Raw genomic sequence first — 14,055 nt, 5'->3', positions numbered from 1 at the left:
TCAACCCTCCCTGGGGAATCCAGAAAATTAAAACTGCGCGCAGGGGATAGTCTACCATCCAGAGCTACTTTGCCTCTGGTGGAGGCCCTCTCCGCCTCCTCTATCCTTTCCTGCGCCAAGACCCTCTCAGTCTCTAGCTGTTGCTTCTTGACCTCCAGCTGCGCCATAGCCTGTGGATGCTCTAACCTGAGCTTTTCTAACGCCAGCTGGTGCTCCCTTTCTTTCCTCCTATCTTCCCACTCCTCTGGGGACAGGGAAAGGGATGGGGCGCTGCTCCTGACACTGGACCCAGCAAGGGACTCCCTATCTATGGGGTCTCCACTATCTACTGGCGTCCCTGTCAGGTTACTCTCTTCCTCCTCTTCTGAATCTTCAGGGCTCCCCACAGACCCACCACCCTCCTGGTGTGAGGCCCGGGCCCTTATCCTACTGCGCTCAAGACCCCATTGACCCTTTTGCCATAGGATCAGGCTGCTTCTAAGTTCGGACTGAGTGTCTGACTCATCCACCCCTATGTCTCTCTCTTCACAGAACCTTACCAACTCCAACATACTGTACCCAAACAGATCACAGAAATCAAAAGCTGGCTCCATTTTGGCGGACGTTCTTGAGAAAAGATTACACAGGGAACCTAGGGGTCTGAGCTTAACAGGAGCACACAATTCACAAAGGATTCAGCAAGCTCTCTATCCCAGAGAACTCACACTCATTTGCCTAGTGCCACACACCATTCATCCACACACAACCCTCCCCTCGGACTTGTAAGGCAGTTTCTACCACCCCTGATTCCTCAACCTGACCACAAGTGACACAGGTACCAAACTCTTGGCGCAGGGCGGGGAACAAATGTACTGGACACTATTATGCTGCCACCACTGGATCCCACCCTCTGGTGAATCCAGAAAACACAATGTACTTAAGAACAACCTTAGCACAATAATCCCTATACCATGTGATTATCTAAATGCAGAGTTTTGCGGTGCAGCCAGTTGCTGCTGTGGTACAGCGCAAACGCAAGTCCAAATCCCACCGCTGATCACCAATGTTAGAAATGGGATTTCTGGTTGGCTAGGGCTTGCGCCAAAGCCAGACAGAAACCACCACTCTAGTCAGGGCTGGGGAGTTACACGCCAAAGATAACCCCTGCTCACCCCCTTGGTAGCTTGGCACGAGCAGTCAGGCTTATCCCGGAGGCGATGTGTAAAGCGTTTGCGCGCGCACCCAGCAGCAACACCCAAGGCCCACCACAAAGGAAACTCCACACAAGGTATTATATAAAAATAGCCTTTGTATTACCAAAACACATTAGATAAAAACACACACTTTACAATGTGCCAACAGGCACGGGCAGAGTTTACAAGGGATTATATGTACAGGGGACAGGGCCACATGGACCACTGTCAGGAATTAGCACTTTGTAGAAATTAGCACTTAGAACATAGAAATAATGCTTTAGAACATAGCACATACAATCACTGTAGCACTAAATAACACATGTAGCACACGACCAGTAACTACTGGTAACAGGTAAGTACCACCTACGCAACTCTAACCACCTTAGGAAAATACTACGCAGGGAATCAGGACCTCACTAGTACCACCTGTACTAGGAGAAAAACAACCACCTAAGTATCACAATACCTGTAGGGGTCTAAGCACATTACACATGATGCATCGCAACACATTCAGAGGTGCAGGGAAGGAAAACACATGATGCATAAAATACATTCAGCGGTGTAGAACAAGGCACATGACGCATAAACACACATTCAGAGGTGCAGGAAAGGAAAACACATGATGCATAAAAACACATTCAGCGGTGTAAAACAAGGCCCATGACGCATTAAAACACATTCAGAGGTGCAGGTTAGGAACAATAGCGCAAAACTCACATTCGCCACCACCTGTGGCAGTCCCTAGGCCAACTGGCCTCGAAGGGGGGGGGGGGGGGGCTAGGACACCCTATGTCCCAAAGTCAGGGCAAGATTGCGCCAGCTGCGCAAGCCAAAGCGCAACGTAGCACTGGGTGTCCTAAACGTTGCAGCTGCCCACTAAGTGCTGGGCAGCTGGAGAAATACTGGGGCACCCCTGTGCCTTTTAAAACAGATCTGGCATGCCTAGGAGCCTCCCTGGGCTCTATTAAAACAATGCTGCGTAGGTTGGAGCCTCTCAGGGGCTCAGGAACACTGCCCCCTTAATTACAGTGGCCCGCTACGGCGGCGCCACTGCCAACACTGGCCCCTCGTTGGAGCGCCTCGCGCTCTAAACATTCATGCCCCCGACCGTTGGAGCCCTCTGGACTCTGGGGAATTAAGAGTAATGCCCCCGACGTTGGAGAGCTGAGCGAGGCTCTCAGTCACAACGTGCCCGCGTTGGAGGCGGGGGCCGCTTGAAGGATCAGCCGGTCTGGGACCGGCACCCACGGTACTCGTGCGGAGTCCCCCAGCCCTTCCCTACTCACCGGGCTGTTCTCTGGGGACTCCGCTCCCTCCCGCTGGACCAATCCCAGCACGGCAGGGGGGTGACACGGCCGGGACTCTGGGCTGCGGCGGTGATATGTCGGTCGCGGTGATGCGGGGTGGGCACCCGCTAGGGGGGTCAATAAACGACCGCGGCAAAGTCCCTGGCGGGGTGGGCACCCGCTAGGGGTAGTAACTTCCCAATAAAGCGGGATTGGCTCCCGCTTGAGCACCACAATGCGGGGTGGGCACCCGCTTTGAAGGTGGCAAAATAGCAGGGAATCCCTACGTCGGGGTTCCCTCGCTAATAAGTGCAGTGCCGCGCTGCTGGCCACAAATAAAGCGCTCCCAGCGCTATAGGTGAAAGGAAAGCGCTTCGAGGCACTTTAGGGGAGAAAGAAGGTCCTCAGAGCAGGGGGGCAAAGACTGGGCCCAGGGGCCAGCTCACAGGGCCCTCCAGCAGGGAGGCAGTCCCCAGTGGCGGTCTCTCCTGGCGCCCAGCAGCAGCAGGCCCCCCTCAAGTTAGGATCAGAAAGAGAACAACTCTGTGGGGACGCAGCCCCATTTTTATACACCTTTTCCCTTTGTTCTGGGTTCAGGGTGAGGGGGAAAACCAGTCGCAGCTGGTTGGGGAGCACCCTTGATGTGCTCAGCCCCTCACTCTATGCACTGGCAGGGCTAGGGTCGTCATTTGCACCACAGGGGGCGGAGCCAGCATTGTGTGGGGAAAGCCCTGCCCTATTCAGGTCCAAGGTGCACTCCTCCCCATCCATCAGCCTGCTAATCTCACACTCACCACTGGGGCAGACCCACCCAGACTCCTGGAGCCAGGCTCACCAGCCAGCTCCAGTCAATCACACGCCAGACACCTTTTACACTAATATGCCAACTCCTAAAAGTGGCACTTCCGCACATGACATAATCACGCATTATACATAATTGCGAAGCATTCGATCACACGAGTCCGCACATACCAAACTCGAGCCTGCACACCCCACGCATCAGGAACTACCAGGGACACATACATTCCCCATGCATTCCTATGGGAGGGCAGGCCTATCTCACCACATGCACAGAAGGCGCACGCACTTTACTCTGGGACACAGGGAAAGTGCACAGAAACCAAAAATCCTTACCACCAGGTCACCAGTAAAAGCAAAAAAGTTCAGGGGTGAACCTGCCAGAAGGGCCAAGTCCAACACAATACAATCCCTTTCTACCCAAAACTGAGAGCCATAGCGATGTCGGGCGGTGAACATCACTCTGTACGCATGCTAAATTTCTGAATTAATTACATTTGTGGAACTTTTCTCTATCCTTTGTGACCTATAAACTCCCCAGTACTCAAAACCATGCTGCTGCTCTCTACTAAATGGGGTCAAATAGACATTAGTTCCCAAGCCAGAAAGGGGCATAGTTCAGATTTTTGTGCCAGTTGATAAGTAACCTTGAATAAGCAGTGAAGGTTCTAAAGATGCGCAAAATAGTGGCTGTGCCTCAATGTCCGCAGATCCCAACCCGTACATAAATTTGGGGAAACATATGTACCAAAACCTAACACAAATGTAAAGTTGGTGCTTTCCTGGTATTAACACCCTGCCACCCAGGGCGAGATAGCCAGAACTGGAGAAATCCCAGTTCTGCAGACTAATAAACAGAAAAATACCGAAGCACTCAAAGAAGTCCAATCATTATATAGTATATCCAATAAAGAATTGTTGTAAGCTCAGAGTTGTGTTAGTTTCAATGTATTCTTTTCACTGTTGTTTGCATTCCCTGCATAAACATTTAGTTACAAACAGGAAGCCGACACGCGAGTCATCATCTAGACTTTTTCAAGGCTGTAAGAGGATATACAAAGTTTTTTACACAATTGTATTGCTCACATAGGGACAAAAAGTATTTTTTTGTCTCTCTGTCAAAGGTTCTGTGTTGATCTTGTACTGCTTGAGTAAAGCCAGGCAAGGGAACTCGGGAGCCATTCTACTATTGCAGCTTGTCTCTGTCTCTATCTTGAAAATTGAACATATTGTCATTTATCACTGTGGGTTGGCTGACTGGTCGAGGCGGAGGCACACAGCTCTATGCTTCCTTTCTACAGAGCAGTTTGACAGACATTTCAGCCTCAGAACATACAATTCAACAAAATGACTTTATGCCTGTTCTGGCACTGCCATGTGCAAGCATTATTCCAACTTCTTGCCTGTAGAACTGGCTGCGCCCCATGGAGTTGCACACAGTGTGTAGTCTGCCATCTCGGTCTCTGGCATAATTACTCACTACAACACTGTCTCTCTGCAGGGAGCATCCCACTATTGCATGCCCTCAGCGGGTCACAGCGGGTTCTGCCTCTGATCACATTTCCATCCACTCAGGGGTTCGCAGCAGGCAAATTGCCTCTTGCCAAAGTTCATAAAGGCGTCCTTAGTATCAAACCCTATACACTTCACAGTCGATCAATTATCCTTATCCCATGCGAGGAAGTGGGTTTCAGCCAATTCTGCAGGGACATAGGTTGTTCAGACACGCATCTGTGTCTCAATTTGCCACGCTGTTACCTGCTCTGGTTTCTGAGGCTCCACCTACCACTGCCCTGGTCTAGCTGTTCTTTCTCACTTTGGGCCTCCTCCTCAGTTTATCTGCTTTTCAGTCTGTTGGTTTCTGTTGCCAATATGGTACTGCCATCGCTCACAGGTTTGCCTTCAAGCAGGCCATACCAGCCAGGCCTTGGTTCGTCCTGCCTGCTGTCACCAGCAGTTTCTCTCAGCCATTGCCAGAAGAGCTCTTCAGTCACACTGACTGTCACTCACACACTTCCAAGCCTGCGCTTACGAGAGCAAGAGAGGGGAAGAATGCTAGAACAGGTCATCTCTGGACTGTCAAGGTCACTGTCTTCACAGATCTCTTCCTGCTGCAGCCCCTCCATGTCCACCTAATTTCTCTGCAATTTCTTTGCCAGTCCTCATACCCTGCAGTCTTTTTCAAGGATTTGCTGTTGGGGTCATGGGATCCCGGAGCTATACATCCATCTTGCACCTCACAGGCAGCCACGCTCCTCTCCAAACACTGTAGTATTAAATTGCTAATAAAGCTGCGTACAATTGATAAATCACTATGCATGTTTGCTTTCATTCCTCTTGTTCAAGTTTAGCTAATTTTCATGCTCAATCTCTTACTCCACATGTTTATGGTGTTAATGCCTGTATTGATTCCTCAACTGTGTTTCCTATGATACACGGAAAACCAGCTGTATCTATTTGCTTTGTGTTGATTATCACTGGTAGGTGATTGCGGAACCTTGTAAGAAATTAGTTCTTGAAAGGCCCTGGTTAACTGTCCAGCATAGTTGGGTCACAGACAATCTCCAACCCGAGCTGCTACCTGATTGATAATTTGTTATTAAATAGCACTGTAAAGTAGTGACGTATTGATGACATATTCCTAATACTTTTTTACTTTGTAAATGTGGTCCATCATTAATGTACTTTTGGCTCTTGAAGTTGTTGAATCTATATCTGCAGAAGATTGATTGGCAAATAATGAAAATCGCAGGAGATATTTTACACATCTGACATTCAGAGATAGAATGATAAATGGATTTGGATTTGAAAAAAGTTTCAGAAATAGTATTTTGGGAAATTCAAAGAACTATTTGCTCATTGAGAGGTCAAATGCTGAAGCCCCAACTACATTCTTATAAGCATCTTTCTCTTATATGTATATATATATATATATATATATATATATATATATTACCTACTGGCGGTCGCCAGTAGGTAGTTATAGTTAGGACCACGTTTCCATAGGAAATCCGCAACATTCTATTTTGAATAACTTTTGCGCCGGTCGACGAATCCTCGCGAATTTTTCAAAATAGGTGGGGCGCTACGCTCCGCTCCTACCCTGGAAATCTCGGGGGGATTCGTCAAGCGGGGGCTGAGATAAAAGGGGGGTCCCAAAACGCGTTTTTCCCATGCATTTTTCCATAGGACCTTTAGACAGGGCTACAGCCCGAACGGCTGAACAGAATTACTAGAAATTTAGCAGAGAGGTAGTCCTCAGGTCAAGGAAGTGCCTTTTGTAGGTTTGGTGTAAATCTGTTCAGTAGATTCTGAGAAAATAGCCTTTAAATCAATATATATATCTGAGCCAGCTTACGGTGCGCTTACCGTACGCTTACCGTACGCATACGGTGGCGTGCGCGAGCGCGATTCTGATTGGCTCTTAGATCTTAGTAAACATTCGAATCGGCCGAAACCAGGAAGCTGCGGCCGCCATTTTCTCTCTCGCACTGAGAGGGATTTTTAAAATGTAAAGCCCAAAAACATGTAAAGGGGTTGTTTAGACAGCTCCCACACACATAGGCATGTTGAGGGAGTCCCCAAAGATCCTCCAAGGCCAAAAACGGAATTTGTTTTTTTTCGGTAATTTCGCCGATTACGCTTACCGTACGCGTACGGTAAAAAATAATTTAAAAAAAAAACATCATCCACACTCTCTGCACCCCGTGTGCAATTTGTGCATGGCTTATCACAAGAGAAAAAAACTAAAATTTTTTAAAAAATAAAATAAAAAAAAAAATTATCCACACTCTCTCCACCCCGTGTGCAAATGGTGCCCAAAGGGCACCATTTGTGCATGGCTTATAAAATATACGAAAAATTAAAATATTACCTTTCAAAACGAAGTGCATCATATGTCCTCCATGTGCGCACGGTGCGCGAAGCGCATCGTGCGTACATGGCCCATCTAGCGTAACGCGGGCACGCGGTGCGCGTAGCGCACCGCGTGCCCACCGCGCGTGCATGGCACTAACTGCGTAAAGTGGGCGCGCGGTGCGCGAAGCGCACCGCGTGCTCACTGTGCGCGCACGGTGCGCGCACAGAACGAACTGCGTTAAGTGGGCGCGCACGCCACGAATGGCGTAAAGTAACTTAGCATTCACACACGTTATAGTTAGGAATTAGCATTTAAAAAACCTTGCAAATTCACTGAAAAAAACATAGGTTTCACACATGTTATAGTTAGCGGAAATTTTACTGATAAAAAACCAATGAAATTCCCCCGTTATAGTTACTGCAGGCAACTATAACTCACGCGACCACAATCTTCTGCTGATGACATATGTGTCTTTATGAAAAAAAAATATTTGTAATATATGTATAGCTAAAAATGTATGGAAGAAGACATGGGCAAATAAGTGTCTAAATACAGTATTAGCATCAGCAGAGGATTGCGGTCGCGTGAGTTATAGTTGCCTGCAGTAACTATAACGGGGGAATTTCATTGGTTTTTTATCAGTAAAATTTCCGCTAACTATAACATGTGTGAAACCTATGGTTTTTTCAGTGAATATATATATATATATATATATATATATATATATATATATATATATATATATATATATATATATATATATATATATTCCTTTTCCATGCAGAATTAGAAATATGACTGAAAAATCAGTTTCCTTCAAATATATATACAGACATTCGTTGAAGCTTTCATGATATAGGGGACAGAATCAGAAAGTCACATGTTTTATGTTTGGTACTGATCTTTGAAAGTGTAGGTTTATTAAATAAAACTTGAATATACATATATTATCTTCCTTAGACATATATACCTTCCATGTACCTATGGATCTTTATATTTATTACTTTGCTTCTAATTCAGCATCTCCAATGCACTACCCTATATCTCACTCCCTACCTCTCTCAATATATCCTTTACCTCCACTCATCACAAACCCCATTTTAGTACTATGATCTGCAAAATAACCTTTTCTACACTCTCCCTTCCTCTACCCCTCCTAGCATCATCTCATACCTCTTTTACTATTCAGATCTCCCAATCAAGCCTTTCTCCCTCTCCACCTCCCCTTTACTCATACCAAAACCTCTTACTACTGCTATGATCTAAAACAACTAAAACTTTCTCGACCCTTCCCTCTTCTATCCCTACACTATCGTTTTCTATCTAAATAACAGACTAACATGTCAACCTCTCAAATTGATTTCATATTTCCCTATAAAAATTCCCCACTAATACTGTTTGGGTTCCTGGGTAGCGTGCTACCCGCTGAAAAGAGCTTCAACACCTCATCAGGGTTAGCAAGCGCTGTATAAATGTAAACCCATTCCTCTTCTATCTCTCCACTCTCCTTTTCAATCCAAATAACAGACTAACATGTCCACCGCTCCGATGAATCTCATATTTCCCTATACAAATTCACCACTAATTGTTTTTGGGTTCCGGAGTAGCGTACTGCTCGCCGAAAAAGCGCTTTGATGCATTGTCAGGGGTAGTAAGCTCTATATAAATGCAATTACAATATCAAGCCAAGCCTGTGTTTATATCACATGCTAATAGCTAATATATACAGATACTGCAGCTGACTATTAGTTTAGCACCGCAGTCATAATGTCCACATAATACTAGAGTCCTGTGCAGGCAGCCTCCGAGACCTGCTGCAGTTGGGTCTCACTGGAAATCCAGAGACACAAATTGGAGAAAAATGTAGGCAGCACCAGGGATGAAGTTACTTCATCCCTGGTGCGGTCTCCATTTTTCTCCACATGCTAATAGCTGACAGATGGGCCAATGAGTTCAAATTCTTATGGGTTAGGAAGTTTGATGTGTTGTACTATGTATCTCTGTTCCAAAATGTTTGGTTCCCGCTTAGTAACATGGGAGGTTAAGTAAAGTCCTGGTTATTTTTTAACTTTCTTGGATTAATTTATTAATCTATGTTGGACAATCCGTTTCTGTGAGTGATTGTTGTAAATATTTGTCATTTTGATTGCCAGGGATTTTGCTGCTGGAATCTGCAACAAAGTTGGTGAAATGATCCAAGGTATGTATTGTTGGTTTCACAAATTGGTGTAGCAGTTAATTGTATGCATTTATAATGAAACAAATGTGTCATCAACTTCCTTATTGATAAAAATGCAATAATTCACATGGCACCAGTGTGTTTTATACCATACATCTTATTGCTTGCAAATTAACAATTATGAATAACCGTCGGAGGTCAGCGAATGAGATGTAGGAAATCCACTACTTACCAAAAAGCACACACATAATCTACATTCAGGTATTCACCTCTACTTGAATTGAATTGAAGAAATTCTTATATAGCGCATGGCTACTCGAAAGCATCCCAGCGCTCAACAAAGGGTAACCCAAGGACAATAGGAATGCCATTGACTAGACCAGAAGCGCGACTCTAAGTCCTCGGAAAGAGCCAAGTTTTCAACTTCTGCCGAAACACAAGCAGGCAAGGCTCCTGGCGAAGGACCAGAGGAAGAGAGTTCCATAGTTTGGATGCATTTAATGAAAAAAGACGGCCACCAGATCGAGATCTATTAATTCGAGGGACAACTGCCAAGTTCTGATCATTGGAGCAAAGATTTAGGGAATGACCAAATTTTTCAAAATGGGAGGGCCTTTCCCATGGAGGATTTTATGTGCCATACACAATGATTTAAAGAGGACCCGCTCTTTCACCGGAAGCCAGTGAAGAGTTTTGAGAGCGGGTTTAGCTGATGTGCGGTGGTTGACGCCCATTAGAAGTCTTGCCGCCGCATTCTGAACGACTTGAAGTCGTTTAGTCGTGGAGGCTGGCACTCCTAAATAAATGGCATTCCCAAAATCTATCCTAGATAAAATCAAAGATTGTATTAGGATTTTTCTGGCCTTTTCCGGCAGTTGTGGGAGGATTTTTCGCATGGTTTTTAAAAGCCCAAAGCAGGTAGCAGCAATTTTTCTAGCCTGAGTTCTGAACGTTAGTTCAGCATCAAGCCAGAGCCCAAGGCTTTTGATTTCTGATTTAGGAATAGGGCCCGGCCTCATACATGAAGGCCAGAAGATCGCATTATCAAAACTGGCCTGTCGTCCCAGCAACAGCATCTCTGTTTTTCCACCATTCAATCTGAGATGGGACTGGTCCATCCAAAATGCCACAGCTTCTAAACAGTTGCGCAGCTGCAGCGGAGACTGTCTAAACTGATTCAGGGAAAACACCAGCTGGGTGTCATCGGCGTAACTCACCAACTGGACCCCGAAAGGGGCCACTATTTCCGCCAGAGAAGCCATATACACATTGAACAATGTGGGACTAAGGGAAGACCCCTGCGGAACCCCACACTGCAATGGAACCGGACCAGAGCAATAGTCATCCTCAAAAACCCTAAAAATCTGTCCCCAAGGAAGGATTCCAGCCACTTAAGAGCCTTGCCCGTGATTCCCATATTGCTGAGACGGGAAACCAGAATATGATGGTTAACCGTGTCGAAGGCGGCGCTGAGGTCCAGGAGGATAATGGCTGCGCTGCCACCATCGTCCAGAATCCTCCTGGCCTCCTCCACCACCCTCAACAAGGCTGTTTCCGTTCCCTGTCCTTTCCTGAACCCAGTTTGCGATGGATGAAGCAAATTATTTGTTTCCATTCTTTTTTGGAAATGCTGATACAGCTTAGCTTGTGTGGTGCTTGTAGTTGTAGAAGTTGATCTACTACCATGCTCAAAAAAGCTAAATAAAGTTAAAATCTGTTAAAAATGAGGATAGGAAGTATTGATGTGTAGAAGATGGTACTGTTAAATTGTTATTTCCGTTTGTAACTGATTTGTCCATCAAGACTTAGACTTCAGCAAACCACTGTCCTTTTTCCCAAAGACATTGACTTCACAACCCACAGTGCCTATTTTCTCAATCTAATGATTGTACCATCACTTCTTTGTCTACTGGCTGACTAAGCCAACTGGACTGAGATGTGCTGTTCATGTTGCATTCGAGCCCCTGGTGTGAGTTGCTAGGTCCTGTCTTGCAACAAAGGTAGAGAAAATCTTCCAGCAACAAATCGTACATCTCATTTAATATATCACAGGGTGTACACATGTCAGATTAGAAAACTTCTTTGCAGGAGAGTATATGTCTAAATTCCTGAGTCTATTATTGGAATGTTCATTGTGTCAGCTGTTGTCAACTGAGATATGTAACCGTATAAGAACATGGTCTATACCTTGAAAGAACAAAATTAAAAAGAATATCACAGGGTGTACACTGCAAACTACATTGCTTCTTGGTACTAGTAGATTACAGCTGGTCTATAATTACACAGAAATCACTCCAAAGTAATTCTGCTGCAAGTACCTCAATTTGTAAGTGGTGTAGTTCCCATTTTCTTGCTTCACTTTTGAAAAAAAAGTAATTGGCCGATGATTGTGAAGACTCTACTTATTGTGAAGACAGTTAAAGAGTATGGATTTAAAAAGTTAGAATGCCTTCCAAAGACCAGATGTAAGCATGCCCGGCCTATGACACTACCTAAACCACCCAGAGTAGGCACAGACTTGCTCATAAAGGCCTGTAAACAGAGAGGGTTTGCTGCAGTTAAACTTTTATTATTGTGCAGCTCAAATACAGCACATGGTATGATGATAAGCACACTAACCATTTGTTGTGTTCCTGCAAACAATCTTGGGATTGTAGAGCACTGGGGCATGAGGTTTTGGGCTCTCACTGAAAGGATGAAATAAACTGTACCTAGCTGTATGCATACTGAGAGCATGGAAAACGTTTTTAAGGAATTTGTCATTAGAATAGAGTTCATGGCATTAGCTGAGATTTGGAAAAACCCCAGTTTAAAACTAAGTATGAGTAACCTAGCTTGCAAGTTAGTGATTGACAGCGGAATGACAAAACTAAATCGAATCTATGTTGATGAGTTACAAGGTGTATATTCAAGTGTAGACTGTTGAGTAGTAAATGCATGGCTGCATGTCATACCTTTTCAGAACCAGTCTCCACCCCTTCACCAACCCTCATAGAACATCTTCATTACAGTATATAATGTACTTTGCTAAAATGCCGAATATTGTTCACCTTGATTTGCACTTAAGTGAACATTGCGCTGACACCTATGCTGACCGGGGAAAAAGCAAAATGGAGTGATTTTAGGCATGGCATGGTCACTAACCAGTGGAAAAACCACACGCCTTAGAAATGTCCCAGTCACTATAGCCGAGCTCTGTGATAACGGTAACTCTGAATGGCCCAGCTATAGAGGGTGCTCACTTAATTTCCAGCATTTGTGGATCTACATATGTATAAACAAAAAAGGGGGGAGATGGAGGTAGATGTTAGGTTCATCCTCCAGACAGTGTATAGTTAACAAATCTGTAAATGACAGATCAGAGAACCTAACCAAAGGGAAGGGCTTCCGCTAAATGTGCAAAACAACGTCCCGAAACTAAGAGGAGAATATTCTCTTCTTGAGTCCCCTCACTCCCCAAGGGTTGCCCCTAGGTGACATGCTTCATCATTGGGGCCATCCCAGACAGCTACTGTCTGGGGCGTGCTGCAACTTGCGGAACTACGTAGGAGCACTTTTTGTGAAAAAATACGTAGTGCAGTGTATGGGGGAGTGGTGATGGTGAACCGTATGTATTTAATTTTGGTGCTCACACATTAGGTGTGCATCTGTTCTTTATTATATTATTTCTTTAGTATAGGGTTTTTCTTTTTCTCACGGAGTGGTACGCATGGGGCTGGTCCCCATGTGGTCCTGAAGAAGAGGTTTAGGGGACACCTCGAAACATGTCGGCAAAATACCAGGGACAGTATACACACACAGTTACACTTCCTCCCTACTATTAACCCCTTTTTATCCATACCAACTAGGAGCAGGAATAAATTAATCGCTCACTAGCTATGTATTTTTAGCATCACCATCACCACTGCCCCCATACACTGCACTACACATTTTTTCACAAAAACTGCTCCTACGTAGTTCTGCAAGTTGCAACATACCCCAGACAGTAGCTGTCTGGGATGGCCCCAATGATGAAGCATGTCACCTAGGGGCAACCCTTGGTACAGAGGTGACTCAAGAAGAGAATTTTCTCTTCTTAGATTCGTGACGTTGTTTCGCACATTTAGTGGAAGCCCTTCCCTTTGGTTAGGTTCTTTGATCTGTCATTTACAGATTTGTTAATAACGATCTACATATGTATTCATACTTTTGTTTGTGTGCCATGAAATAACAATAATTGAGGGGTAGATTTTAAAGCATTTACGGAACTGTGATATTTGGACTTTGTGGGCTACAACGCAAAGACATAGCAGGTTTCTCATATTTGCATTTTCAGCGGCTTAAAGAACATTAGGCATGGGTTGAATGGCTCACTGCTCACGATAAGTAAGACTGTGCTCAGAAACGTCACTGAAGGATTTATTAGGTTGACATTTTCACCCTCATCCACTCCATTAATTCATTAATGGGATTGACGGGCAAGGTCCTTCATTGGTTTGTCAGCCAATACCACATTTAGTTCACATGGGCGACTCCAGAAGAGTTCTATCACTAAAGAGTCTCTTCTTAGTCGTCTTAAACCTTTAAATTGAGCCCAGGAGCACTATGTTACCATCAAAATTCATCAATTAGCCCAAGACACGCAACTCTAATTGAAAGTCTCCTCCGCTCCAGAAATCCAGTGCCTCAAATAGTGCCTTCCCCTAATCGTGATCTGAATGTCTAGAACCTACATCAACTTCAACTCAGACAAAAAAACACGCAAAAACTTGTCAAACC

At 45.0% G+C, this 14,055-nt stretch overlaps 1 protein-coding gene across 1 annotated transcript in view; it reads left to right on the top strand.

Annotated features, from left to right (window-relative positions):
* Positions 1-14,055, top strand: part of INTS7 (integrator complex subunit 7) — a 293,620-nt gene that overhangs the window by 71,520 nt on the left and 208,045 nt on the right. Inside the window, exon 5 of the mRNA XM_085612860.1 lies at positions 9,272-9,318. Within this exon, the coding sequence (XP_085468986.1) occupies positions 9,272-9,318 (47 nt within the window). The remainder of the gene's footprint in view (positions 1-9,271; positions 9,319-14,055) is intronic.

The sequence above is a fragment of the Triturus cristatus genome, chromosome 6 (assembly GCF_964204655.1).
Source record: "Triturus cristatus chromosome 6, aTriCri1.1, whole genome shotgun sequence".
In the NCBI taxonomy this organism is placed as follows: domain Eukaryota; kingdom Metazoa; phylum Chordata; class Amphibia; order Caudata; family Salamandridae; genus Triturus; species Triturus cristatus.
This window is presented reverse-complemented; position numbering and strand designations above follow the sequence as displayed.